The sequence below is a fragment of the Polypterus senegalus genome, chromosome 3 (genome assembly GCF_016835505.1).
Source record: "Polypterus senegalus isolate Bchr_013 chromosome 3, ASM1683550v1, whole genome shotgun sequence".
Taxonomy (NCBI): Eukaryota; Metazoa; Chordata; class Cladistia; order Polypteriformes; family Polypteridae; genus Polypterus; species Polypterus senegalus.
In genome coordinates this window covers 232,626,580-232,654,515 of record NC_053156.1, presented here as the reverse complement: position 1 = coordinate 232,654,515, position 27,936 = coordinate 232,626,580, and the positions used below count along the sequence as shown (strand labels likewise).

Genomic DNA, 27,936 nt, shown 5'->3' with positions numbered 1-27,936 from the left:
CTATCTGGCAAGGTATGAGTGACCATTGGTGTGTATCTGTGTTACTGTGAAGCAGAAACATCTAGTGGCAACAGTAGCTAAGCCATGAAGTGGCAGACCGACCAGCACACAAGACTAAGGTCACTATGCATAATGCCAGGCATCGGCATTTTACTATCTGGCAGTCTGATGGATGAATCAGGGTTTGGCGGATACATGGTATCTACTGAAAATTTTTGGTGGAGGAGAGATAATGGTCTGGGGCTCTTTTCATGGTATGTTCTATGCCATACTATTAATGCTACAAAATACAAAGACACTTAGGACAATTGCGCCCTTCCAACTTCGTGGAAGCAATCTGGGGAAGGCCCTTTGCTGTTCCAACAGGTATATGCTGTTGTGTACAAATCCAGGTGTGGTGTGGAAAAACTTGACTGGCCTGCACAGATCCCTGACCTAAACCCTACTGAACACTTTTAGGGTTAACTGGAACACAGATTGCAAGCCAGTTTTTTTTTCATCCAATATCATTACCTGAAGTCAAACGCTCTTGAGGCTAAATGGACACAAGTTTCACCAGACACGTTTAAAAATCTTGTGTAAAACATTCCCAATGGAGGATGTTATAGCCGCAAAGGGATGGGGGAACTCCATATTAATACCCATGGTTTTTGAATGGGATGTGCAACAAGTTAATATAGGTGTAATGGTCAGGTTTCTACAAACATTTGGCCATATAGTGTATGTTTTAATACAGAATAATCACTTTAAACTTATACAATTTGGTATTTTTTAAACACAGTACTCTTAAACAGATACAGTATAAGACTGTGAAGCCCTGGAAGTATTTGCTTACCCTGTATTGACTATGGAATAAGAAAAGTGTCCATTTTATTTATGAAAACATATGGAAAATCTTAACACATACTGTCACACCTCAACAGGTCCTAAGGTTAACACCATTTTCAGCTCAATAAGTAGTAACTGTAGCTAGACCAGTATTGCAAGAAGGTCTCAAAAATGCTATACAAGATGAACGTTACCCAGTTCAATAGGACTGGAGAAGATTAATGAGGTTTGGTGAAAAGGAAAATACGTCAGCCTTAAACAAAGACAAATGTCTTTGTGATCACTTTGATTGGGGACTTTAGCATTCTGGGTGAATATGCAAATAATACCGATGATATACTCCACTGAATGTGCTCGCTTACCAGGTGCTATAATGCCAGCCTTACTCGGTACTGGAATGAATACATGCACAGATAAAACTACCTTACAAAGACAGCTCTACCCAAAATCTGTCCAACAAATTCTAAAACATGGGATACAGAACTTGGGGTTTTGTTTAGTACGCGTATCCTGGGTTCAAACCTCACATCTGATCATCATCTGCATTTAGTCTGCACATTCTCTGAGTATATACATACTATGCTTTATTTTTCTCATACATTACAAAGATAAGAACTGTATTTTAGGTTAACTGGCCATTTTATACTGGCCCTGTGAAACTGCATGTGTAAGTGGGCCAAGTGACATACAGGTACCTGTCAAAAGGTTAGCTCCTGCTTTACCCCAATGTCTCTGTGAGAAGGTACTCTCTCTGTTACCTTGAACTGGAAAAAGTGGGTTTAAGAATATTAAATTATTCTAAACTGTAAGAAGTGCTTTTATATTTATTGACAAAACAGGGCTTTTCAAAACATGTTTAGATTCTATTGTTATTATTATTATTATTAAAAGTATGTTAATGTACATGAATAATGAGAATATTTGCACAAAATCATAATACATTTTATCCAACCTGGCATTTCTTTTTCATCTGTCATATCGGCATGCATCTATGTGAATTAATCAGACTATGGGAAAAATACATCGGCTGTACAGTATGTATGCCAAGTGATTATGAGTTTGGCAGTTGTAATGTAGGCACCATCCATTAAATAGTAATATTTTTAATCCATGATAGAGATTGCTAAATAACTGACTGATGGCGGTTAGAGTTTCATGTGTGGTTTGTCAAATATGTTTTATAAATAATGTTATACAATTTCAGAATAATGTACAGTTTATAAGTCAGCAGATTCATGAGCAGTAGAGGAGGGTGAATATTTATTCCTTACCCAGTAGCTTAAAGGCAGCTAACAGATTCCAGGTTTTTGTGTGCAGTAAGAGAAGAGTGTAATTAAGGAGTGTGACAAAAGAAACTGAACACACTATACATAATTCAAAGAAGTTACTCCTTTCCCTCAGCATACAGCACTTGCAGTGACAGACCCGTGCAACAGTGATAGAGTAAGAATGAATGTGTGTGTAAGTGCCCAAAAAACAAAACAAAACCCTGCAGCCTGGAAAATGAGTGATGAGGTTGTGTGTACACTGCCTTTTGATATCTTTGTAATGTTACACTGCCAAGCCCTCTCATTGAGCCCTATGTTTGACAAAAATATGTATTCAAACCCATAAAATCAATATGCTTTAAAACTAAATGAGTACATTTTTTTTCCTAATTTCAACACTAATTCTGCCTCTATTAGGAGTATACTGTGAATCTGACTTATATGGCTGCCTTTATTAATATCTGCTGCTAAAACATCTTCATGTCTACTGACCTGTTTTTTGAATTTGAGCTGGAGACTTTGTTACAGCTGCCTGTTCACTGAGGCCGCAACGGTTTTCAGCAAACACCCTGAAGAAGTAGGAATTGCCCATAATGAGGTCAGAAATTGTGCAGTTCAGACGGTGGTAATGCTCCAAAACAGTGAACCACTCCTGTAAGAGAAAGAAAACAGCACATTCTAGGATATCTTAGGATCCCATAAGCAACAGAACATTTAATAGTAAGTCAGTGATCACACAAGTGTCCATAGCATTGTAGAGCTTTTTCTAAATCCAATGTGTCCTGTAAACATGACTTTAAACGAATATATTTTATGACTCTCAAAAGAAAATTCACACAATAACACAAACTTCATAATGCTTAAAAAATATATAATTATTCAATATTAACGTTCCTTAAGAAAATGAGAAGCCTGGGTGAAGGAGTTTTTAAATAAACCTGATACATGTCTGATTGTGCCAACCTTCTCAAAAAATAATTTAAATGTCAGCAAATTATACAACAAAGCTAGAAATATCAGTAAATTAGACTTTAGTAACTGAGCATGACAAAATCTGTTTCAAAAATGCTGGTTAAATCCACATATTCTCTAACCATGATTTAACCTCTCAAATATCATAGTTTAGGAATTTACAGATGAACCAGTTTTTGGTGAATTCAAACAACATAATAAGGAATCCCATTTGAGAGCCGTAACCTTCATGAAAGTCATACAAGTCAAAATAGTCTGTAGAACAATACTGAGATATAATGGTTTAATGCCCACTCACATTATTTTTGTTATGTATTACATATAGAAAGAATTTAGTCATACTGATTAAAATCACAATATAAATCAACTGCCAAATATATTGTCACATCAAATGAAAAAAAAAACACAACACAAGATAGGGAACAACATAGTACAGAATTGTGTAGAGAAGTGGATGTTCGTTGTGGTTTTACAGGTCCTAGACAATGGGAGCAGGTGATGGTCAGTTCAGGCAAACACAAACCTACTGTATATGAAAAATGAAATGTAGAACTAAGCAGGGCACATCTGCAGGGACAAAAATAAGTTTGTGTTTGATTGTTTTTTTGAAGATTAGAAGAAAGTTGACTCCAGTATACCTATTAGTAGATATTAGTTTTTTTTTTAATTATTGAAAAGAACTGTTAATTAATCTTTTATTCCAGATGTAGGAGCAAGTAGCATTTGTTTAATGCCAATGAGAAGAGCAAGATCTTGTATCAGAATTATCAGGTCTATAATTTCAGAAGAGTCGCAAGCAAAGGTATTAAGCAGCAAGTGTACGTGTCAGATATTTACTACAGTGCAGTCTATCCAGGTAGATGAAAGTGAGGTTCAATCTTCCCATTAAAGAATGCTTTAAAACACATCTGCGAGACTTACTTCAGACATGAATATGACTGATAAAGGAAGGAAAGAAAAACATGTACATAAAGCACAAATATATCTGTTGTAGACATTCCGTTTATAAAGCTGGATTTTGAGTATCAAAAACAGTAATTACACTAAGTGAGTTAAGCAGATTTACTTTACCATTTTTATTAAACTTACTTATTCATTTGAATATTGTGATTATTTCTGTTTACCCTCCGTTTACCGTTTCTCTTTTTTGCTTACTGTATTTATTTTGTCTCTTTATAGACTTTCTTTTTTATTTTAATTCACAATTGTGGGTCACTTGTTCTGACAATAAAAAAAAATATTCATTTAATTATACTTTTATATATCAGTAACAAAACCTTATATTTGAAAATACCAGAGCATTAGGTTGTTTTCTTGTAATCACACTCAATAAAGTCTGAAGTTTCTACCAGATATCTCAGATGACCATGAAGCACATGGCACTGACCTTTATCACACAACACACACTCCTGGCATACCAGGAATTAAACAGCTGAACAACCATACATGAAGATCACACAGAATGGGAATGCCCACAATAAACAAAAATGAGGCCACAATAAAACGCAAAATAATTCTAACCCCTAACACTGATTGGGATAATAAACCTTATTATTGGGATCTCCAGTTTTTAAATCTTAAATAGAACACAACACATCAAGGAAGGTTCAGAAACAGTAAAAAAAAAAAAAACAGTATGGTGAGGTAATTCAGAGATATCAGACATACAAGTCCCTCTTCTGTTTTCTCAGCTCATTTCCTTTCTTTCCTTGTGGCTGCATTGTACTTCCAGGAAAGCATTCAGAGATTGTCAGCTCACCTGCCCACACGAAGACTGATTTGACAAATTAGCTTTGAATGTAAAATTACACAGCTGTCAGTCACGCAAGGGTGCCTCACAACTGCCCTTTCTTACTAAGAATATGTAAATGAAGACTATGAATGAAGTCTATGAATGAAAATCGCTGGAAAAAATGTGTATTTTGACATAACCTTTATTGTATATTTACACATTTTTATTGTTTTTACTGGGTATTGTGTGTTTTATTGTTTTCAAAACTGACAACCAACCCCAACCACCCACTACAAACTTATAACTGGACTGAGTTGAATTAAAAAGGGAGAAATGTACATGATACACGACTGTAATAACTGAGGAAGATCAGTAAATCAGCGTAATCGTGTTACTGACACATACAGTGCTGGAACTGAAAACTGTTTTATTTTACATTGACACATAACATGGTTTGCTCACTATTTAAATTATACAGTACAGTTGACAGTAGTGGGGTGGGACCTCTAATTAGGTTGCAACCCACAGGGGTTGCAATCAGCCTGACTGCAATTATTTGAGGATGGTTCAAACCACATGTGCCCACTGCTTCATTGTAGTGGTGTTAGTTCTAGCAAATATTTTCTACCACACCCTTTCTGCTTTTTTAATTTTTGTAAACTTTGTGGTCTCTGGCCATTAAGTTTTGGATTTTGATGGTCTTAGAACTTTGGTTTAGTCATTTCAGATTTACTCCGGACTGTGGATTTTTTGCCATTGTCAAAGTTACAGTGAATCTCAATTCTTTTCTTTGTCTTTTAAAGTTCGAACTTAGTGGATTTTGTTTTATATCCGTTAATCTATATTATTTATTTTGTATTTTTATATTTTGACATTTAGGTTTTGTTAGGCAAGGTTTTTCTTGCAGTATTGATTTTTTCCTTTTGGAGTGAATCAAAACTTCTTCAGTAAGAGGTATTCCTTCCAATTTATAATTGTGTATTTTGCTATATGTAGTGGAATTCAAAAAAGCTTATTCTTTTATATAAATATCTCCCATTTTTATTATATCATTTAATACACCATTTTTTGCAGATGAAAAGCAATCATGTGATTTGATGATCCCTTTATGAACCATATCAGAAGAGGCAGAATGTCTCATCCTTTAAATAAACAAAATTAAGCAAGGAAAAAGGACCTTGTGCTTGTGTTTAAGAATACATTTCATTTTACAAGGCAAACAAGATAGAGCAAGTATTTCAACTTATCGAACAGGTTTAAAAAGTAGTAAAGGAAGCAGGAAAAAGCTTAGGAGAATGTCATTAAAAATATTTAAAACCCTAAATAGGCTCGCTGAATACAAAAAGGGCAATGTGAAAAATTGGAGCCAAGCTGTAATTAAGCAAATGTCTTAAACCATGAAAAAAGCTAAGGGTGCAGGCACCATATCCAGATTAGCAATGGAATCAATGAGTCTGCTTAAACAAATCTGTAAACAAGGCAATATTAGGCAGGCTCAAGACAATACAAAACAACTCTGTCTTCAGGCAATGGCAAGTAAGAGATGTGACAAGAGGTGTGAACACACAAAACATTATAGTCTTTTAGAAGTAGTAAACCCTTCAGAAGAAAACCTGGGTGTTTCAAAAATTGAATTTACGTTGGATCTCCTTTATTTGATCAAATACATGTCTTAGCTAAAACTTGAAAATTGCCAACTCACCCCTGTTTTCTTATCTGATTTCTGGACTGTGTAGCCAGTAATTTCTGAGTTCCCATCATCTTTAGGTGGTGTCCATTCCAGTGCAACATTAAAACCCCAGACATCCACCAACTTTATGCCTTGAGGGGAACCTGGCTTTTCTGGAAAGGAAAAAAGAGCAAAACATAGTTTATTAAAGATAGACACTGAGATTTGGAGCATCTCACATTTCCTGCCCTTGGTACTTTAAAGAGGGAAAATAAAATCGCAACAAAAATTCAAAATCTGAAAGTGCACTATTCTTGAATTAATATTTTAATAGCTCTTTAAAACAGGTCCATTCATTCCTGTCACTCACCCACAATTTGAATGTCAATGGTAGCTTTGTCTTCTAGTGTATCAATTTTAACCGTTGCTTCATATTTGCCAGAATCTTTCCTTTCACACTTGCGAATAAAGAGAATGGTGTCCTTATCACTGTTGCGCACTCCAACTTGTTTGGTATCTAAAGGCTGTCCATTCTTTGTCCATGTCACCTGTGGCTTAGGTTTTCCCTAAACAGGAAAGCAGACTGATTAATTTATAGCAAAAGTATTTCCAACTGAATCTGAGCCTATCACCAATGCAAGAGTTCTGTCAATGTCTTGAACCGCTCCATCACTGTCATGGTGTGTCAAAGTCCTTTCACTAAAATGTTCAAGACATTTTTGTGAAATTGCCAGGCTCTAGAACATTGAATAAGAGATTTTGTAGGATGTGAATAAAACTGATATACGGTATTTATTCACTGTTTTTTAAACCTTGGAGTTTTTTGGGAAACTGTAATATGCATTTGAATTTAATAATTTTTTCCTCCATATTCCACCAATCTGAATGGTTTCTAACACTTAATTATATAATTGAGCAATACTTTTTATTATTCTAAAATAATTCTCCTGAAGTTCACACCCTTTATACTATGTGGAATGTACAATATTGTATTCAAATAACTACAATTATCTATTATAACAAACAGCATTTGCAAGTGCAACTGGTGAAGAAACATCCTCTGGGTCACATAATAAGTTACAGGCCATTCTCAGGCACTAGACCTCATTTATCTCCCCAAAGAGTGCACAGACTATATCAGATAATGTTTAATATGCTGCATTCCTAGCTTCATTTATTCTTAAATACTATCAGAATAGTGATAGTGAAGGAAGAGAAGGAGAGGATGCACCCAAGCCCATCTATGAAAGATATTAAACAAATATTTACAGCATATATAACCATTCTGTTGAATAAAAAGAGAGCCTGAGCCCTACACTGCAATTCATTATGGCCTTTCTCTGTATTAAGCACACCAATATCCCAGAACAGGAATACATTTTTTTGGATTATATTACATAAAAACAATAACTGCTAACACAGTACAACAATGGACAGTCCTCTAGAATATAGTTATCATTTCATTTTATATGCCAACTGCTGCTTAGATCTGACACATAAAAGATGGCCAATGCCATTTTATGTTTGTCTAATTTTATTATATTTTCTTTGGCTCTACCTCCTGCAAGAAAAAAAAAATGATTTTATTTCATAGTTTAAGACAGATACCTGCCTCCATATTATGATTTTATACTACATTACAGCAGGGCACCTAAAAATAACTTAATGATTTCAAACAAATATAACATGCATACCTGGAATGGGATAACCAAATTCAAGGTCTCTCCAACTGACTTCACAAACACTGTCCTCAAGTTGCGAGGTAAGCGGATCTTGGGTCTGTCTAATTAGAAAATAAGGCAGAGAAGCTTTGTTATTCTTAGTTGAAACTTGTGACAGTGCTTACTGAATTACATTGTAGGTGACTCTCAAAAGAATAAATACCAATTATCAAAAAGCCAAGCAATTGAAATCAAAATTGCCCCAGATTTTGCTATAATAAATACAGTACATGTCTACACAGACCACACTCTATAAACAAGAGATCATCTGACACTGGTCTTCTTACAGTTTTTCAACTCAGAGCAAATGCTCATTCCTATGTTTATTTGTGAGGCTCCATCTGTCTTGATATTCAAATCCAGACTGAAAGCCCACCTGTTCTCTCTGGCTTTTTAATTGCTGTCCCTTACAAATTTCTATGTCTCCTGATGTACATTGAGGAAGTACTGTCATTGCCCTTCTGAAAATGGTCCAGAGACTGCTAATCACATATGTTCCACTACCACAATTAGAACATTTTTAGAATATATTCCAAATTTGTACAAAATATATTTGGTATGTAGGATAAAACTCAGATATATTTAACTCTAATGTTAATGATTCAAAAAGACATCCCAAATTTAAAAAATATTTTTGGACTGGCAATATGTTAATAAAGTGGACTGAAAACAATTTCTTAAATTTCACTCTAGCATAATTCCAATATGTGCCAAGCCAACTGCACATCAAAGTAGTACTAGTAGTAGCAGCATTATTGTCACTTGAGTTGAGTGAAATTTTTACTAATATGTCCAACTAACATGCAAAACATCAACACTCTCTGGAACCATGATAAACAAGAATATATTAAAATACCATTGATAACTTTGCTAGACCACATACATGGCTCGGATTTCAGTAAGAGACCTATAGAGTGAAGGATGGCTAAATCACATAGTGTATAGGTCAGAATATTACAAAATTTGGTTTCAGATGACCCTTCTACAAAGTATAAAATGCCTCATGAAAATCTCAGAGCAGAAAAAAAATACAGCTTCTAATCTTTGGTCAATGTACTCACATAAACAGATTTTGCTTTGACACAAGAGAGACGTCCTATCAAACGTGGGCAGAATAATCTCACTATTTTGAGGCTGCCAAGTTTACCTATATGTGTCTTGTTACATGAGTATCATAACGAGGCAATTTAAAGACAATATCACCACTTACACCTCAAAATGTGTTAACTAGCAGCCAGTTAAGCATGGTGTTTTTGAAATTGTACAAGTCTATACAGAACTCAAATGCTATGTACCTATGTTATGTTCTACTGTTTGTAGTGTACCACAGCCTGGACATCTATATTAAGAGTAAGACTGAAGATTGAGCTCTGATAACCCACTAACAGCCCCTTTTCACTTACACAGTGCAGCATGAGTTAGTGTCCTGAGTTTGAGTCTACACCCAGAAACATGTCCAAAGACGCAAAATATCTACAACATGAAGTCTTTTTTGATAATAAACTACAAAAATACAAAAAAAGAAAGATTACAAAGACAAAAGTAAACAAGCAACAAAAACTAAATCCTGCTGCCATGTTGGGCCTCTCTACAAAGATCCTTGTGTACCTGGTGGGGCTACTTGTCTACTTAATTTAAAATACTGCCATTGCACTTCCTACCTTTACTGTCACTCTCACTATCCTTCTTTTTTTTTCATTTAATTTTTTACTTTCAAGGACTATGATCTCTTCTCCCTGCCAGTCAACCTTTGGTTTAACTTTCATCCAAACTCTACATTCTCTGTAGTTAGGCAGCTTTAAACCCACTCTTGCAGGCAAACTCCAGCACATTTATTGTGTCACTAGCTGTGCTACCTGTCTAAGATGGGTTAATATCTAAGTAATCAGTGCAGACCTTACCATTAACGTTTACAGAGCAAAATGCAATGCATATATCTTTGTTATATGTCACTTGGTATGGGATTTGTAAAAACAGTGTTATTGTTTGTGATTCACCATTTTTTGGAATGACAGAGACAAGAGAAACACTTCAAGAAGGGAACTTTTGCATCTAAACTCTTGTGCCAGAAAGAGAAATGCTTTACCCAGTGAAGTTGCAGAGGACACAGCAGAAAGCTCAACAGTGAACTGAGAAAAGCATAGTATACCACAAACAAAGGTCCACGTCACAAAGAGAAAGAGTGCACTTCAGCACAGGAAGAATCCTTAATGATGTGGTATTGCAAAATGTTTTTTGTCAAGATAAGCAGTAAATAGCCAGCCACTTTGTATTACATGTTTTTCTGTCCCACCTGGGAAGGAAAATACAGTAGGAGCCTTACCAAATTAATTAATTGCCGACACTGCCAAAGGCAAGACTGATAATTAATTACACAAGTTACAGTCCTTTCTTTTCTTCCATGTTTTGCAGTCCCATGGGCAAGTTAGATTCCCTTGCTTTTTTTCCTACAATAACAAACTACAAATTTCTTTGAAATCCTGCAATGGCACTACTTTCAGGGTCAGGGATGGCCCTATTTTTCCTACAGTGATATCAGACTTGAACAATTGCTAGCAACTCACAACATCTTTGTACCTGGAACATTCAATTGCCCTTACAGTATGCCTTCCTATGCTGGACCTGTAAAAAACAAAAGAAAAAAGAAAACCACAGTCCTTCTCCTCTAAGGCAGGGGCTATGTACTGCCCTTATTACTAGGAAGGAGAGTGTTAGATTTCTATCAGTCCTTTCTGTCCTTATTCTCCAATGAGCTTCCTGGCCCTAGTTTCCCTAGCTAAAAGGCACAAATTGCCAGTAGTCAGCCTGGTGGTCTTACAAACCCTTACCAGCAGGGAACCATCTCAGAATGGCTTCCTTTAGATTAAGCTACAACAATCTACAACTTTACAGAAGCATACTGACATTTGTATGCAACATAAAATCTAAGAGCTCACAGGTTCATTTTGATGACAACAATTAGAAGTGCCATTTTTAAATCCTTGTGGACTCTTTCCTGAAGACCTATGTGAAGAGACAAATAAGAGGTCCAATTGATGTTTGTGACATATGATTCCTCTCTTCCCTTTATTCCACCAGGAGCTTTGGCATTTTTTCCAGTGGAGCAGACACTTGTTGCTATCACTCTTCTGGGACTCATGAAATGTGACCCAGCTGAAGTGTACATTCCAGTGAAGGATTCTGACCTGCATGCACTTCTTATTTTCTAATCCTTGTTAATCACTACACTTCCCAGTTATTTTCCAAGTATTTCTATTATATGTTGCTATTCGTTTACGAGAAATAATTGGTAAACCCCTTTAAGTGACTACAGCCAAACACCTCTAAGTGAACCCGTTTCCTAATGGCTGCCTGTATCCACTGCAGCACATAATGTGTCTCTTATATGGGGCTCAACAAAGAAAAGGAAGTAATTACATTTTTTTAAAAGTTAGTTAGGGCTTTTAAGTACATGAATAGGCCAGAAATGCCAATGTTAAAATGACATTCTCTACTGCATTGCATTTTTTAATAGAAACAAAAATCTATTAATATTTTTTTAAATAGATGTTAGTTGCACATCTGGCTGCAAACAAAAGATTTATAAATAATCGGGCATGTTTTTTTCAGTTTTTTCTTGCTTATTCTTATTGCAAAGGAAATGGCCTCTTCTAACCATGGTTAAGAGCTACACATGAACATTTACACAATATTACTTTAAAAGTGAGTGAACTGCAAAAATACATTTTGTGCAGAAATTAAAAAAGGAACCTGTATGCGGTCATAAATGTGAATGCATACTTGTCTTTTAACACTCATGATATCTGACCTGCAATTTTCACAAAAGTAAATCAAGAAATCTCTTTTCCAGAGACACTTTCTATTATCACACACGTTCACTGATATATTTGACATAATAAATAAGCATGTACACTTCCACAGTTCTGGATTTAAATACTGTGTTTGGTTTCTATCTGTGCCGAGTTTTTGTGTTCTCTGCATGTCCACTTGGGCCCCCCACCCCCAAAATCCCAAAGAAGCGTGTGTATCTCGGTTTGTTAGATTAACTGACATGCTACAGTAATGAATTTCAGCTCGAAGTGAATTTGAGCAGAATGGGTGGATGATATATATACTTCCAAGAAATGATATGGTGGCACACTGCAAAATGGCCTCTACACATGTACTGTCATCTCACAGCATTAGTGCATAACCAGCAATAAGGCAAAGAAAAAAAAGCATAAACAACAATGATGTTAACAAATTATATACATGAAGTATTATAAAAAATGTAATTATAAGGACTGAACATAAAAGCATCTGCCCTTAACTTTTATGCTTAATAACTGAGCAGCTTAAAGAAATTAAATGAGAAATTCTGCAACTGTGCAGACTGTGCCCAGAAATCAAAAAAACAAAATCGATAGTCCTAGGTGAGTGCATTAAAAACTTGCCAAAGACTGTGGCCAGTTTGATTTGTCTTGTTGTAAGGTGGGGCAGGTTCATTAATTCAGATATAACTAAATAAATAAAATAGTTTTTTTTTCCACAAAAGTATCAAATTTAGCACAATGGCTGTTTTCCTACATTCATTCCAGCTAATTTGTAACAAATTCTGGGAAAAGGAATTGCAAACAACAAGCACTGTAACTAAACAACAGTCTGCACAGTTAAGGAACACTTAGGTGTGTCACAATTTATTACTGGACAGTAATAAACAATCTTAACTGCTGCATAAAAAATAATAAATGATGCATATAGCATTGCCTCTTAGTGGCTATTCTTAACATGACATACCTGAGTTGCATAGAGAAAGGCAATGAGTTTCGCCATGTGCCAACATTCTCATACTCCTGACCATCTAACCAGAAATTTTTCAGAACCTACTTATTTAAATTGTAACAGCACTGACTACAACACAGGAATCAATGCTAGACAAAGTGCCATTCCACTGCTGGGCACATTTACATATAGTAACAGCAGGCAAATGTATAGTTGCCAATTTCACCAACAGGCGCATCTTTGGAATATGGCAATAAACAATTCTAACACAGGGAGAATGACATATTCCACACAGGTTGGGTTTTGAGTTAAGTCTCCTACTCTCTTCACGAAATCATACTGAAAAAATCTACCTTGTATATTTCCTGCCATTTTACACACAAATTGTCAAACTTCTGAACAGAATGAGAAACAGAAGTAGAATTCAAGAAATATGAATTTAGGAGTTATCTGTATGGGATTTATTCTTTGTAACAGTTGCAGCTATCTTAGCACACTAAGTGTGTTGTGTATGTTATATGTTGCATTCAGCAGCAGCTCAAGAGCAGTTTTTTTTAATATCAGATTTAACTAGAGCCTATGATGGATTTGGAAATAGCTAAGCATGAATAAACAGCGTGTGGACATTTTTATTATGCTGTATAACTATAACCAGTAAATCAGAACCACTGGGATGTAAAAAGATCTTAAGAAAATGTTGATGTAAAACTCTGCAGTGTAGAGATTATATAACACAGACTAACAGTTTTTAAATCACTTTAGATGTCAGGTATTGTCAATCAAACTGCAGTACTAGTGACCTGTTATACCATTAAAATATTAGAACGTAATCACCTAATTTCTCCCAAAAAATACCAAGTCAAGATTTGATGGATCCTAAAATCCTACTCTCTACAACACTCCCTGGCAGCTTATTACTTGTGTCTATGGTTCTTTGTGTGAAGAACAATGTTCTAATGTTTGTGAGAAATTAACCCTTTACAAGTGTCCTTTCAAGTCTAAGTTGTTTTTTCAAATATTTCATTGCAAAGTAATGGCTGGAATTTACTGTACTAATTCCCTTCATAATTTGAAATACTTCAATAATGTTACCTCTTAATCTTGGTTTGCCTAAACTAAAAAGATTCAACTTCTTCAGTCTTTCTTCATAGGTAATGCCACTCAGTCACATTATCAGCCTTGTCATGTTACTCTGGACAATCTCTAATATTATGATGTCTTCAGTTCAAAGATTGAATAAGCATGACCAAATTATTTCATGTGTAAAGATAAACACAAATGAAAATGACAGGAAGTGCTTCATGCATTATATGTTAAACCTTTAAAAAATGGTTCCATGTAATCTCCTTCTATCCACCTGTCTCTGTCTCTAGCTATAACTGCATATGGATTTTCATGCTGTAAAACTGCAATAAATACTTCTTGTTGTCTCGGAGAGTTTTAGGGTAGTATGAACATGGAAAGGCAGTGCAGTGAACTCTTTGCCAGGAACCCTTTGTGGACAAGAGATTATCCATAATCAGGCACTTGCACATACAGTCCCCACTCCAGACCAGTTAGGAGGTAGTAAGAGCTCTTTAGACATGCAAATTCAAGACATGAAGTCTCTCTTGAACAGAGCTGTAGAGTTGGAAGCAATTATTGGGTTACTGGATTTGGAGTCGGTAAAAATGTACTGTCTCCGATTAAATGTAAATTGTAACATAATGTGTTAAAATGTCCAATGTCACATATACTAATTCAAATAAATTATTTTTTCTTCTAGCCTTTCGATAAAAATGTAATGTATTTTTTTTATTCTGTAAGCTTTTTTTTTGTTTAATGTTACTGAATGTTTGTAACTTCTTTAATAAATAGCATAAAAAACCACAATGGCATCACTACAGCCTTTAAAACAAAACTGACCGGTTAGAGTACTAAAAGGTAACCCAGTTATTCACATCGACAGTGATAAAATGCTCTGTATCTTGTATGTTGTGTGCATTCAGTCAATATAGTAAATACACTACTGTTCACAAGTTTGGGGTCACCCAGAAATGTTCATATCTGGATAGAAATGCAGACTTTTTATACTTAGATAGCATTAAAAAATATGACCTTTAAAAAATTTGAAATGGCTGATTTTTAATGTATTGATTACATATGGCTACAAAGCCCCATTCGCAGCAACAATTTCTGCAGTGTTCTAATTGTAAGCTCCCTTAGCTTATCCTTAATTAGTCAAGTTTACATGCTAATTGGTTATTAGAGATAACTTTCTAAATGCATTAACACCACTGAAACCTGGTATTCTGTTCATGTGTATTGCAAGATACTGGAATTCCTAAAGTTCAGTTCTGGGTCCTAAAATAGCCAAAATTTAACAGCTTTCTCAGAAAACATGTTGGTTTATTGTTTTTTTTTCAGAATGAAGGCTATTCCATGTGACAGACTGACAAGAAGCAGAAGATTTCATACAAAGGTGTCAATTTCTCTCTTGAGAGAAGAGGGTGAATTGATCTAACCAGGACAGAAAAGGAGGGGGGAAGGTTGAGATGGATAACTGCAAAAGAAAATAAGAACACCAGAATCTCTAGTTTAAGAAACAAACACCTTACTGCTCCTCAAATGACTTCTCCTTTAAATATATGTCAAATGCTCCTTTTTCTGTCCTGGTTAGGTTAATTTTTCCCCTCTCACCTCAAGACAGTAATGTACAACATTTAATGAAATGTTTACTTTCTTGGCAGTCTGTCAAATGGAATAGCCTTCATTCTGCAAGAACCTTTAAGAATGCCAGTATCTTGATGTTAATGCAGTTAGAAAGGTTTCTCTAATAGCCAGTTAGCATTAACACAAGACTAATTAAAGGATAGGCTAAAGGAGTTTGCCATTACAACACTGAAACAATTTCTGCTGAAAATGGGGTTTTGTGGTCACATATAAATAATTAATAAAATAAAAATCAGTCATTGGGTGGCACAGTGGCGCAGTGGTAGCGCTTCTGCCTTGCAGAAAGGAGACCTGGGTTTGTTTCCCGGGTCCTCCCTGTGTGGAGTTTGCATGTTCTCCCCATGTATGCGTGGATTTCCTCTGGGTTCTCCGGTTTCCTCCCACAGTCCAAAGACATGCAGATTAAGTGAATTGGTGATTCTAAATGGTGTGTGTGTGTCCCCTGCGGTGGGCTGGTGCCCTGCCCAGGGTTTGTTCCTGCATTGCGCCCTGTTTTCGCTGGGATTAGCTCCAGCAGACCCCCGTGACCCTGTGTTAGGATATAGCGGGTTGGCTAATGGATGGAAATCAGTCATTTCAAGCAGTAATATCCTTTATAAACACTAGTAATGTCTTAGCTACGTTTTTTAAATTAATTTAACGGCATCTTGATAAAAAAGGTAAGAATTTCTATCAAAAACATGAAAATTTCTGGGTGACCTCTGGTACTGTATATTGACCTAAACAGCAAAGTCAAAGTCAGTAGTATCATAAATTGAGGATTCAGAATTGAAGTTGAAAGTTCTGCACCGACTCCACAGCCCTGCTCTTGGCCATGTTGTAAGGCAGCAATACTACAGTATATCAGAAGTCAATTCATTGAGAGAAAAAAAAACACTGAAGAATTAGGAAATGGTGATTTAGAATTTAGAATTTAAATAAATAAAATTGAGCAAATAATGCAAAGAAAAAAGTTAAGGCTTTGGAGGAATTATGTCTTACCTACAATCTCCCGAATCAGAACTGGCTGCTCCAATGCCCCAGGCTTGCTGGGACCTGCAGGGTTAACAGCCTTGACTCTGACATGCAGTTTCTCTCCTGTTGTTAAACCTTTGATTGCAAAGCGGTTGGAGACGATGAGGTCTTGATTGGCAGAGATCCAGTCTTGAGCTTTTAAAATAAGGTTCAACCAATTATTAAATTCACAATTTCTAAATTAAATCCAGTGTCTGCAAACCAAAACATTTCACAGGTGTCTTAAACTTTTATAGAGTACTTATAGTACTAGGGTGTTGTACCATGTTAGCCATTATGAATATAGAGAAAGGCCAAGACAAATTACACCTTTTATTGGCTAACTAAAAAGATTACAATATGCAAGCTTTCAAGGCAACTCAGGCCCCTTCTTCAGGCAAGAGGAAGGGGCCTGAGTTGCCTCAAAAGCTTGCATATTGTAATCTATTTAGTTAGCCAATAAAAGGTGTCATTTTGCTTGGCTTTTCTCTAGAGTACTTACAGGAAGAAAAAAATAAACAGAGAGATAGTCAACTGTTTAAGGGCAACTTCTGAAAGTAACAATTATACTGTATATAACACTCTCAAACAATTCAGTAATGTAGGTGAAAAGAAGTCCATCCTGGCAGAATTGGTCACAGAGCAGGAAACAACCCTGAACTGGGGACCAGTCAATCCAGAGAACCACTCATGCACATATTAGGCAATTTAGAATTACTTATTAACCTAACCTTCAGGTGTTTAGGATTTGGGAGGGAAACCAGAGGATCTCCTTAAAAATAAATCAAATAAAAATCCACAGACAATGCCTGGGTGTAGGATTGAAAAATTGCATCTGTAAAGTGGCAATGCCAATCAATTTTGCTGCCCAAATGAATCAATCAGTCTGTACAGTATATTTACTTAATCAATTTCAGTAATAGCAGCAGATTGATACCAGACAGGAAGAACTCCTAGACAGGCACCATTCAATACAACAATCTAAAATAAGGGAAACAAATGTAGTTAAGAAAAATCCTCTTGCGGAATATAGCTGGGTAAAAGAATTTGAATGAGAACAGCCTAAAGGTTTTTTGGAACAAATCCCGGCTTCCATTTTCAGTTCTAACAATCTAAACAAGCCACTGTATACCTAGAATCACTTCTGCCTTCTTACCCTCTAACTCTACAGACACATAAATGCATAATGCTCAAACTCTTTACAGGTACTTTGGATCACTTTGATGTGATGCTCCATTTTAAACTTTTCCCTTTTGACCTCTATACAGTGCTACTGCAATGGAACGTCTTTCACATGGTTTCAGACACTGAACAAGTGGTATGGACATCGAGTAAAAGCATTTGTGTAGATAGTAAATATAATGGATATTTGTGTTTAAATACATTGTTGTTTATCATGGTGTTGGACAGTAGTAACATATTGTCTTCACTAAATTCAATTCAACATCACACCACTTTACAAGAAATATGTATGCAACATATGGCATCACTGATGGAATCTGACATCATTTTATCTTTAACAAACTATTTTGCTCAAGGAGAATTATAAGATGAGGATGCATTACAATTTTTAACTTATTTTTACAATTGCAGCATGGACAGGTCAAGAACCAAACCAGAAGCCTTCTAGGTTAATGTTCAGCACCATAACCAATACACCATACTACTGTATATGCCTAATATCGTGTATCTTTTAAAAAGCAAACACCAAACATTTGCCGTTTCTGGAGTTATTAGGCAGTTTTACTTTGTCATTTTTTCATCCAGCATTGATGTTAAATCATTTCAGTGTTATGTTAGTGAATGCAGAGATTTGTAAACCAATGTAAACCAACAAAATAAATAACTACTCTGACAAATAAATATTAATTAATTTGCACTTTGGGGAAATTGCTGGCTTTCATGTGACTTATATTGTTAATTTAATGGAATACCGTGGCAGTCGCCCCACTGTTGCAACACATTCTTACAAAATTGAACGATGCAAAACAAGGAAATTGATGTTCCCAACACCTTAATCACACCCAGAGGCACCTGTTTAATGTAAATAATGTCTCTTTTAGAGATATCTAAACTTTAATTCCAAGACTAGAAACACAACCATTGCAATCTTTTACCTTTTCAGCCTTTTTGCAGGGGCAGGCCTTCAGTAATTCCCTATACTAACAGTACCATGAAGTCTTCAGACTGTAGTTCAGAGTAGCAGAAAGAACAATCAAGCTTGGAAGTCTTAAGGCAGCACTCTGTTTTTATTACTCAGTGTGTGAAATCTACCAATTTCAGACACTTTGTTTGTTAAATAACAAAAGATGGATAATGTTCAGATAGGTGAGGTGACTCTCACATGGAGCATGTGCTTACAAGGCGTTTCGGAATGTGCTGACTACTTTCCTGCTTCAGTATCTGCTATAGGAGCCACTTCAGCTGCAACGTCTTTCTCCACATTCTTCTCCTGCTAAATTTAGTTTAGTTCTGCATATGGAAATCCTAAAATGGAAGGTGCCCCATGCCCAATATACTGTATGGCTAATTTAACTCAAAGAAAACGCCCAAAATTGGCTTTATTTCATCCTGTTCTTCATGAAACGTTTGAACAGCTGCAACTTCTGTGAAGACATCTGTCAAAGTGAAGTTCTTTTTTTTTTTTTGCTTAGGAGTGAAATTTAACAGAGACTATTGCATCTTTGAACAGCTGGGTTACACTGAACTGAGCAAAGCAAAATCAGAACAGAATCCTGTAATGAATAATAATAATATGCTTCTAATGCCTACATACTAAAAACTTGCAGGTAAGTTTCTAAGACAGTCACAAACCTGTGGGTGCATAGTGCCTTGTTTAGTCCCATTTCGGATAGGGATCTGCAAATAAAATTATCTTTCTGGAGCAGCACCCATTAAAAAGGCACTGCCTTGTATGCTAAACTCTTTTGAAAGCTGACTTTATAGTCACTTTATCAATGAACCTTTGACCCAGAATAGTTAAATTCCTAAGGAAATAAACTCCTTATCAATACTGATCATTTCATAAATCATATCAAGGCACAGCTTGCAGCTGCACAGACTTGGGTTCAAACCCCTCACCCCCTCTACATGTTTGAAAGGCAACTTACTTCCGTCTTTGCAATATTCCACAATATAGCCATCCACGCCCGAGGGGCCCACAGTCTCCGGGGGTCTCCATTTGACTGTCAACGACGTGTCATTGACGTCCTCCACGGACACGCTGACAGGTTCGCTCGTGGGCTCTGTGTATGCACAGAATGAATGACATTAAGAGAATCTGCTAAAAAGTCAACAGATTTTCACCTCTGTCTCAACTCCTGCGAAGTGCACATTACCTTCCTTAGGCTTCTCGGGCTCTGGAGGTGGGGGTGGAGGAGCCGCTGGCTCTTCTGCAGGGGGAGCCGGGGCAACCTCTACCTCGGCTGGGGCAGCAGGAGCAGCCTCGGCGGGTGGAGCGGGTTCGGCAGCTGGAGCCTCCACCGGTGCGGGAACCTCAACAGGGGCTGGTGCAGGTTCGGGAGCTGGTGCTGGTGCTGGGGCAGGAGCGGGCTCCGGGGCTGGAGCCTTTTCCGCAGGGGCAGCCGGCTTCTCAGCTGCCTTGGGAGCCGCCTTTTTAGCCGGGGCTTTCTTGATGGGTGCAGGTTTGGCTGGCATGATTCTGGAATGCCCTGCGGGACGGCCAGTCCTTTAGATGAAAGCCTCGGAGGTGCTTCTTCTTCTTTATATAGCTGGAGACTTCCAAGTAAACGACACCGCTCTAGCCCGGCCCTCATGAACTTTATATAGCAAGTCAGAGCTTAGGCGCCGCGCTGCGAACCTGTTGTGCTCGTTGGCTCGTTCCGTTAATAACGCGCGCAGAACGCGGGGGTTAAAGGTTACATCTTAGTCCGCTCGTTCCAACACGCGACTGCTGCGCTAATGCGGGCACTTTGTAAAGGAAAGCTTTCTTCGAATACTGGCATACTCAACACTTTTAAGGCATTTGCCCTTTTTCATTGCAAGACAATGCCCTCTGCTCTGTTCGCAATGCTTTTTGGATAGACCGTGGCATCCCAAGAGAATAAATTAGATTAAACGGATTTAGGAAGTGATGAAACAAATAAAGAAAATCCTGTTTATTCTCATTAGAAGGAGACAACTGCTTATTATCTGCCAAATGCAGCTGCTTTCATTTATGTTCTGAATCTGCGACATTAATCCGATACATCTTCTGAACAAATTTACTGGACCTACTTACATCAGGGTCACAAGGGTAAAAATAAGTAGAAAGAAATGTGAAAAAAATGTGAAAAATCCAGATATGTACTGTGTGTACTCTTTTACAGTTCTTTAGGGTCTGTCGCCACTGCAGTGATGAGGCCAATTTCTGTAAATTTCAGCGTGCTCCCATGCACATACAAAACCGGTGAGTAACTTGATTAAGACAGGAACCTGGCCCTGCGTTTATCAAGCATCTCAGAATCACTCCTAAGAAATGCACTAAAAGTCCGGCTCCTCCTTGGTACCCATTCAAGCAGTAAAAATCAAAGATGTCACATGACATATTGCAGAACACTTCAGATCCCTTGATCGTAGCTACACTGATCTTTCTGTTTGTGTTCTTTCTCAGGCTTCAAAGATGCTTTTAAAAGAAAACAAAAAGTTAATCTCACTATCAGCTGGGGATCACATATTTCTCCAGGTCTTAATGACCAAATAATTTTTTAATCTTTCCCTTAATCTTCTATAATTGCAAATTGTTGTCACCTGCCCTCACCTTGTCTCCTATCATCTGCCTTGGCTTTGTTCCTTTCTCCTCCTTCCTATATATTGTTATGTTTCATCCAGCATTTTCTCTCTGGCTGGTGTTCACAGTTATGTTTCTCATCTGTTTTGTTTCATTTATTTGTGTTAATGTTTCTTGTGTTTATAATGTACATATTACTCAGTGTGTGTGTGTGTGTGTGTGTCTTGGGAAAGGGGCATGACCTAGGTTGTGTGTTGTGGGTGGCTCTCCAGGGGGCAGCCCCACTTGCCAATCACAGGCAGGAATAGCCTATTTAAAGCAGGGCTTCCCACAATTCCTTGTGGTTCATTGAACGAGTGGAGAATTTTTGTGAGTTTCTGTGCCATTGCCATTGCTTGTGCTTTGTGGATTTTTGGCCCTGTGCTTTGTTTTCCTACTTTGTTTTTGGATTTTGATTTGGGACTGTGATTATTGATTTTTTGAAGCCTTGCTATGTTTTTGACATTGCCTCTGGATTTAATATTGCTCTGTTTTGACCACTGCCTTCTGTATTCTGTATTGGGACTTTTGTTTGCTGTGTATTTCCTTGCCTTTCAGACAATCCCTTTGTGCTATTTGGAGCTTTGGGGCTTGCACTGCCTTTTTGCTAAAATAAACCATTTACTTTTATAAAGATTTGTCTTGGCCCTTTGGATATCTCATCTGGGTATTTGTCTGGGTTTCCACCCCCCACCCTGTGGGTAACTTTGGAATATGTTTTTCGTACCTGTACTTTCGGGACTCCCCTGATCATGACATATATATATTACTTGCTCTTTCCTTTTCAGTTGCACACTTGATGAAGGCTATATAGCTGAAGCATTATGTTTAACCTTCTTTCCTTTTCTGCATAGAAACAACCTTTAAATATTTTTATCTAATATACTTAATACACCGGGTTATTAAAATTGTACTCATCTATGGAAAATACATCACCCTGTTGTGTCCTCTTTACAGGATGAAGTTTGTGGGAGAATCCAAGCAATCATCAGATGACAGTTCTGCACCTCTTTATCTGAGTGTCCTTAACATACAGCCTCATATCCGATGACATGACTGAGAAGTCCATCATAAATCTTTGGCCCAAGGTATTCTGGTATCAAGTATATCTTTAAGGATTTTTGTGTTCAGAGAGGGAGTTCTTTATGATCATTATGTGTTATATATGAAAATTCTGGTGGGGCCATACCAGAATTTTATTTAATATGTGCAGATTTATCTAATATTATATTCATTTAACTAATACCATCTGTTCCTATTTTGCTAACAACTGATGAGATATGCAAGTTCAAACTCAAATAACAACCAAATAATGGGATGCTGATGCCTGGTCTGTCTAGACTAGCATCAGATCACTGCAATACACTCAGACATTAACATCATTTGACAAATTACAGCCATAGAGATTTATACACTGAACTACCTACTTTGAAACAGCATGTATATAATCGAATGGTGTCGTGGCAAAAAACAAAAAACACAATAGCAGAGAAGGAACATAAAGACTACACACACTAAATGGCTCTAGCACAAGACTGTGGGGCTGCCTGGCTGCAGAGTTAACTATTGTTCAAGAAGGTGTTTGCTGGTCAATGAAAGACAAAAAAGCAACTGAAAAATTAATTTTGTACCGTTCCTTTCACATCAGTACTCTGCACTTCTCTGAAACAGGAGCATCATACTGCTGGCTTATTTGCCTCAAAGTGGAAAAAGCGCTTGTAAGCAAACTTTCTTGATGGATTATTCAAATGAATGCTTTTAACCAGTTCTCCTGAGCCCTATTTTAATTTACATAATATCTTTATTTCTTTTTAATATATGGCTATATTTAAGGGAGCAAATGGCACTGGAGTTTTTTTATCTTTTCAATGACTTGCTCTGCATAACCATAACTGGGAAAATCTTGAATCCCAGTGCACATGCATGATAAAAAAAAAACCAAGGTGATTCTAATTTTAATGCAGAGAAAACAAATGGGCCCTAGCCTTCAATCCCCATCCCTAAACTTGCAGGCTCAGGTTGCACATGCGCACACACGTTCAGGTACGCCTAGAACACAGCAGGGCCATTAGTGATAGCCCTGAGCCGAAACAGGCCTGCATCACCTGGCACAAAAAAACATGTCATGTGTTATAAAAAAGCAATGTTTTTTCTTAAAACAAATCAGTATAGAAATTAAGCTTATGATGTAAAATTGGGATTGTTATAAACATTATAAAGTTAAATTATTGAGGGAAGCATTTTATTGTATTTTGTGTCACATCTGGTGGATTGTGTCCCACTGGCCTTTAATTTAGAAATGTCACTGTTGTGGACAATCCATGTTAGCACAGAAATCCCTAAACAGTTTGCCACTTGGGCAATCAATTCCTTCCAATCATGAACATCCAGATATCTTCATCATTGCCCATGTAAGTTGTGAAGCCTCCCAGCTGGTAGAGTCAGTTATTGGTACCCTTTCAAGCACTAAATCCTATGTCTCCTAAACACCTAAATACTCTGAACAGTTGTTCAGTGCATACACACATGGAACAGGCAACATTTTCCTCTCTGCAATTTAGTCATCTTATCATCCTCCCAGGGGTGCTTCTTCTGCAGGGTAAATCCGGAGTAGGAAAGACACCAACTTTGACAGAGAAGTCTAGTTCCCATTATAGACAGATCCAGTTATATAGCTAATGTTCTTAACCTTTCATCAACTGTGCACTTCCTGGTGACCTCCGCTCCAAGGCCTGCCTCCAGGAGTGAGATCCTGTATCACTGTTCTGACTGAAATCCTCTAATTTATTGTAGCCTTTCATGAGGGTCATTAATAGGTTGATATTTTTCTGCATCCTCCTGGTAAACCAGTTTGCCATTAGGATCACATATCACCAGACAACCTAATTGTAAGGATCATTGAGGCATGCAATTCCCCCACCAAGTAGAAGCCACAAAAGTTTCAGTAATTTCAAAAAGAAACCTTTACCAATATAGTCAATCTATTTTTTCCAAATGCTGAAGCCAGGTCATATTAAAGGTATACTTAAAGCAGAAAAAAAGCCTTAGATAGGAAGTCAATCCATCACAAGGCACACTTACACACTCATTTATACCAAGTGCCACACATGTGCACATGGGAGGCAGCTAAAGTGCTTAAATGAGGGTAATTCCATGCCAGACCAGGCGGTGGCAGAGTGCACTAATCCTTTCTCTCTTTTCACTGCAGGCCAGTTTCAGGAAATTCCACCGGGCCCTGATGAAGTCACTTCCGGTCATGACCCTGATGATGCAACTTCCGGTCCTGACCCTGATAACATCACGTCTGGTCCTGAGGACGTCACTTCCTCTGCCTTGCTTTAATCTTTACCTCACCCAGTCAGTTCTGTTTTGGACTCCAGTCTGTACAGTACTGTACAATTTATTTACCAGTTTTGCAGCTGAGTTCAAGTACATGGGAGGCTGCCCCAAACCTTTTTGTGGCTCTTTTGTCGTTTCTTTGACATGGGCCAATTTATAGCCACCAAGTAGTCTAAAATATATATCTTAGAGATATGGGAGAAAACTTGAAGATTCAGGAGAAAAACCCCAAAAACACTTGAGAATAACCTACAATGTGGGCCCAGCCAGCGACTAGGGCAGAATCTGAACCCAAGTTACTGGAGCACTGAAGCGTCAGTGTTAAAGACTGCATCAGTTACCAAATCAAAATGCTGCATGTAAATATTTTTCAACATTGTGATGTGCCTATACAACATAATTAATGATTTACTTCTGGTCCTCGCAGATGACCACACAAGAATAATCCAAAAGAAACTCCTTAATGTTGCAACTAAACAATATAAGAGTCTTATTAGAATATGGGTGTTCAAACCTTCCTCAAGCAAGCCCTGTGTGGATGGCTGGGGTATTTAACAATGAGCACTTGGTGTCTAGATGACGAACATAGTCCAGGATAGTTTAGCCCAAAGAAGTTGTTAGAAGTTATCTCATGAAAGGAAAATATGGGTGTTAGGCATGATTCCATTAAGTTCAGACTTGGCAATGCAAACTGGCATTTGAGACCCGCAGTGTCAGGAGGAGAGGGGTTTAGTATGATGTTAAAAAGTATCTGATGCAATAGATATGTATGACCAGGTTCTCTTTACATGGATAATGCTGCCATCATGGTCTGACCTCAATGGTGTCTCAGGACACAAAGTTGGGTTTTCATCCTGTGCAAGGAAAAGAAAGCAACCATCTTAATTCAATTCAACTGGATTTATTTTTGTATGGTGCTCTTCAATAAATCCAGACTCTGAGCATTGTAACAAGTTCACAGATAAAATGTAATTATAAATGTACAATATTTGCTTACACACACAGTAAAATAGACCATATTCCAACTGATTAACATAAATGGAACCTAATAATAACCATCCATTATCCAACCTACTATATCCTTACTACAGGGTCACAGGGGTCTGCTGGAGCCAATCTCAGCCAACAAAGGGCGCAAGGCAGGAAACAAACCCTGGGCAGGGTGCCAGCCCACCTCAGGGCATGCACACACACACACCAAGCACACACTAGGGACAATTTAGGATCACCAATGCACCTAACCAGCATGTCTTTGGACTGTGGGAGGAAAATGGAGCACCCGGAGGAACACAGGGAGAACATGCAAACTCCACTCAGGGAGGACCCGGGAAATGAACCCGGGTCTCCTAACTGTGAGGCAACAGTGCTACCACTGCACCACTCAATAATATCTATATACATTAACATTATCATTGAATTATGGCTAGTTGACAAGAGAGGAGATGAAAACAAAAACTCCACTCAGCAGCATTGCTGAACAAAATAAACATATGTGATGAAAGAATCTTAACTATCTGTTTGATTTCAGCACTCCCTATGTCTCAGATGTCTTCTTATGGACAGGAAAACAGCTTAGAAATACAGCAGTAGCATCAAGAGCTGGAGCAGGAAGAAGAGAAACAGAATACAGGAAGGTTAGTAAAGGTTCATATTTATTGTATTCCTTATATTTTTGTATAAATTCATAACAAACAGATGCACAGCTAATCAGCTGCTCTATTCAGGGTATGCCACACTAGAGTAGGGAGTCTTCAGCCTAGATTTTGAAGGTGAGACTGCAGGGGCATCTCTTAAGCATTAAGTCTTGAGATCATAATGTAAGTAATGATAAGTTCAGTTAAGTAAGCAGCACCTTCGCCAGTTAAAGCTTTATATAGTAAGTGAGTAGGAGGATTTAGAAATCAGCTCTGAGCTTAACTGGAAGGCAGTGTAAAGACTTTGGAACAGAAGGTATGTGGTCTTACTTTCTATATCTTGTAATGATTCTGGGAACGGAATTAACTGAAAGCTATATATAAAACAGTTTTGAACAGCCAGTGAATAATGCACTACAATAGTTAATTGTCAGTCAGTCAGTCATGTTTTAAACTGTACAACAACTAATTGTAGAATGAATTAGAAAACATCTTCATTTTCTAATATATTTAAGCAGGAAAAACAGATTTTACATGGTTTTGTAATGTGTGTTTCGAAACACAAACTGTTGTCAACGATAATGCCCAAGTTGTGTGCTGATTCACTAAAACTAATGGTTGTCCAACTTAGATAAAGAGTGAGAGACTATTATTTCAGTCTGCATCATTCCCCCAATAAATAATGTTTGTGTTTTTTTGTGAATATCTTTAAATTCACTGACACATTTAATTAAGGACATTCTTGGATAAATATCACTTTGTCTTATAGAAATATATAGTTGGGTATTGTCTATATACGTGTGCAAGTATACAAGTATAAGTATATAAGTATACAAGTGCAAATGAATGTTATGTTTTCTATGATAGTTCTTAATGGAAACATGTAACATGAAAACAGTAAAGGTCTAAGTGTAAAATCTTGCAGGACATCATATTTAACTTCTGAATATGATGTTGGAGTATTGTCAGTACATTTTTGTATGTCTTATTTAGTTGAGTTTTTCACTTAAGTGGCTAATCATGCCTCTAAATGCGAGGATGTATTTCCCCATGGCAGGCTATCCCACTTGAGTTTGGTTCCCATAGACCTGATGGAGAAATGAGTCACCTTAATCCAGGGAGATCTGAGAACAAGTTCTTGAATGTTACACAGTCTTGAAAACTATCCTGGGCTTGTCTGGTACAAGATAGCTCATAAAAAATGATCACAAGATATGATGTCAGTGTTCGTTCATTCTGAGACAGTTACTGTGTTCCCTAGAATGATCAGCATGCCCTTTGAAGCACTGAATGCATTGGCACTGTATACATGCACTCTGGGCCCCAGCACCCAATTTACAAATTGTCTACCTTTTATGTAACTTTTGAATTATTTTAGTTTTTATATTTGTAGATGTTGCAAAGACTGGCACTTTACTGTTATCAGATTATAGTTGTGAATTATTTAAACACTCAGGAGCCTGTGCTTAGTGAATAATGCTATACAAGAATACACATTATGGAATTGCATTCTTGTCTATCCCAGAGAGTGGCGACATG

General features: G+C 37.2%; 1 protein-coding gene across 4 annotated transcripts in view; it reads right to left on the bottom strand.

Moving 5' to 3' along the window:
* Nucleotides 1-20,394, bottom strand: part of mybpha (myosin binding protein Ha) — a 41,367-nt gene extending 20,973 nt beyond the window's left edge. For all 4 annotated transcript variants that reach the window (XR_005633052.1, XM_039748747.1, XM_039748748.1 and 1 more), the window contains exons 1-7: nt 19,995-20,394; nt 19,767-19,901; nt 16,645-16,812; nt 8,164-8,252; nt 6,840-7,035; nt 6,503-6,642; nt 2,589-2,748 (exon numbers count right to left, since the gene is read on the bottom strand). Coding sequence is in view for 3 of the 4 variants with exons in the window: in XM_039748747.1 (XP_039604681.1) it covers nt 2,589-2,748; nt 6,503-6,642; nt 6,840-7,035; nt 8,164-8,252; nt 16,645-16,812; nt 19,767-19,901; nt 19,995-20,313 (1,207 nt within the window). In the remaining variant the exon portion in view is untranslated. The remainder of the gene's footprint in view (nt 1-2,588; nt 2,749-6,502; nt 6,643-6,839; nt 7,036-8,163; nt 8,253-16,644; nt 16,813-19,766; nt 19,902-19,994) is intronic.
* Nucleotides 20,395-27,936: the final 7,542 nt, after the last annotated feature.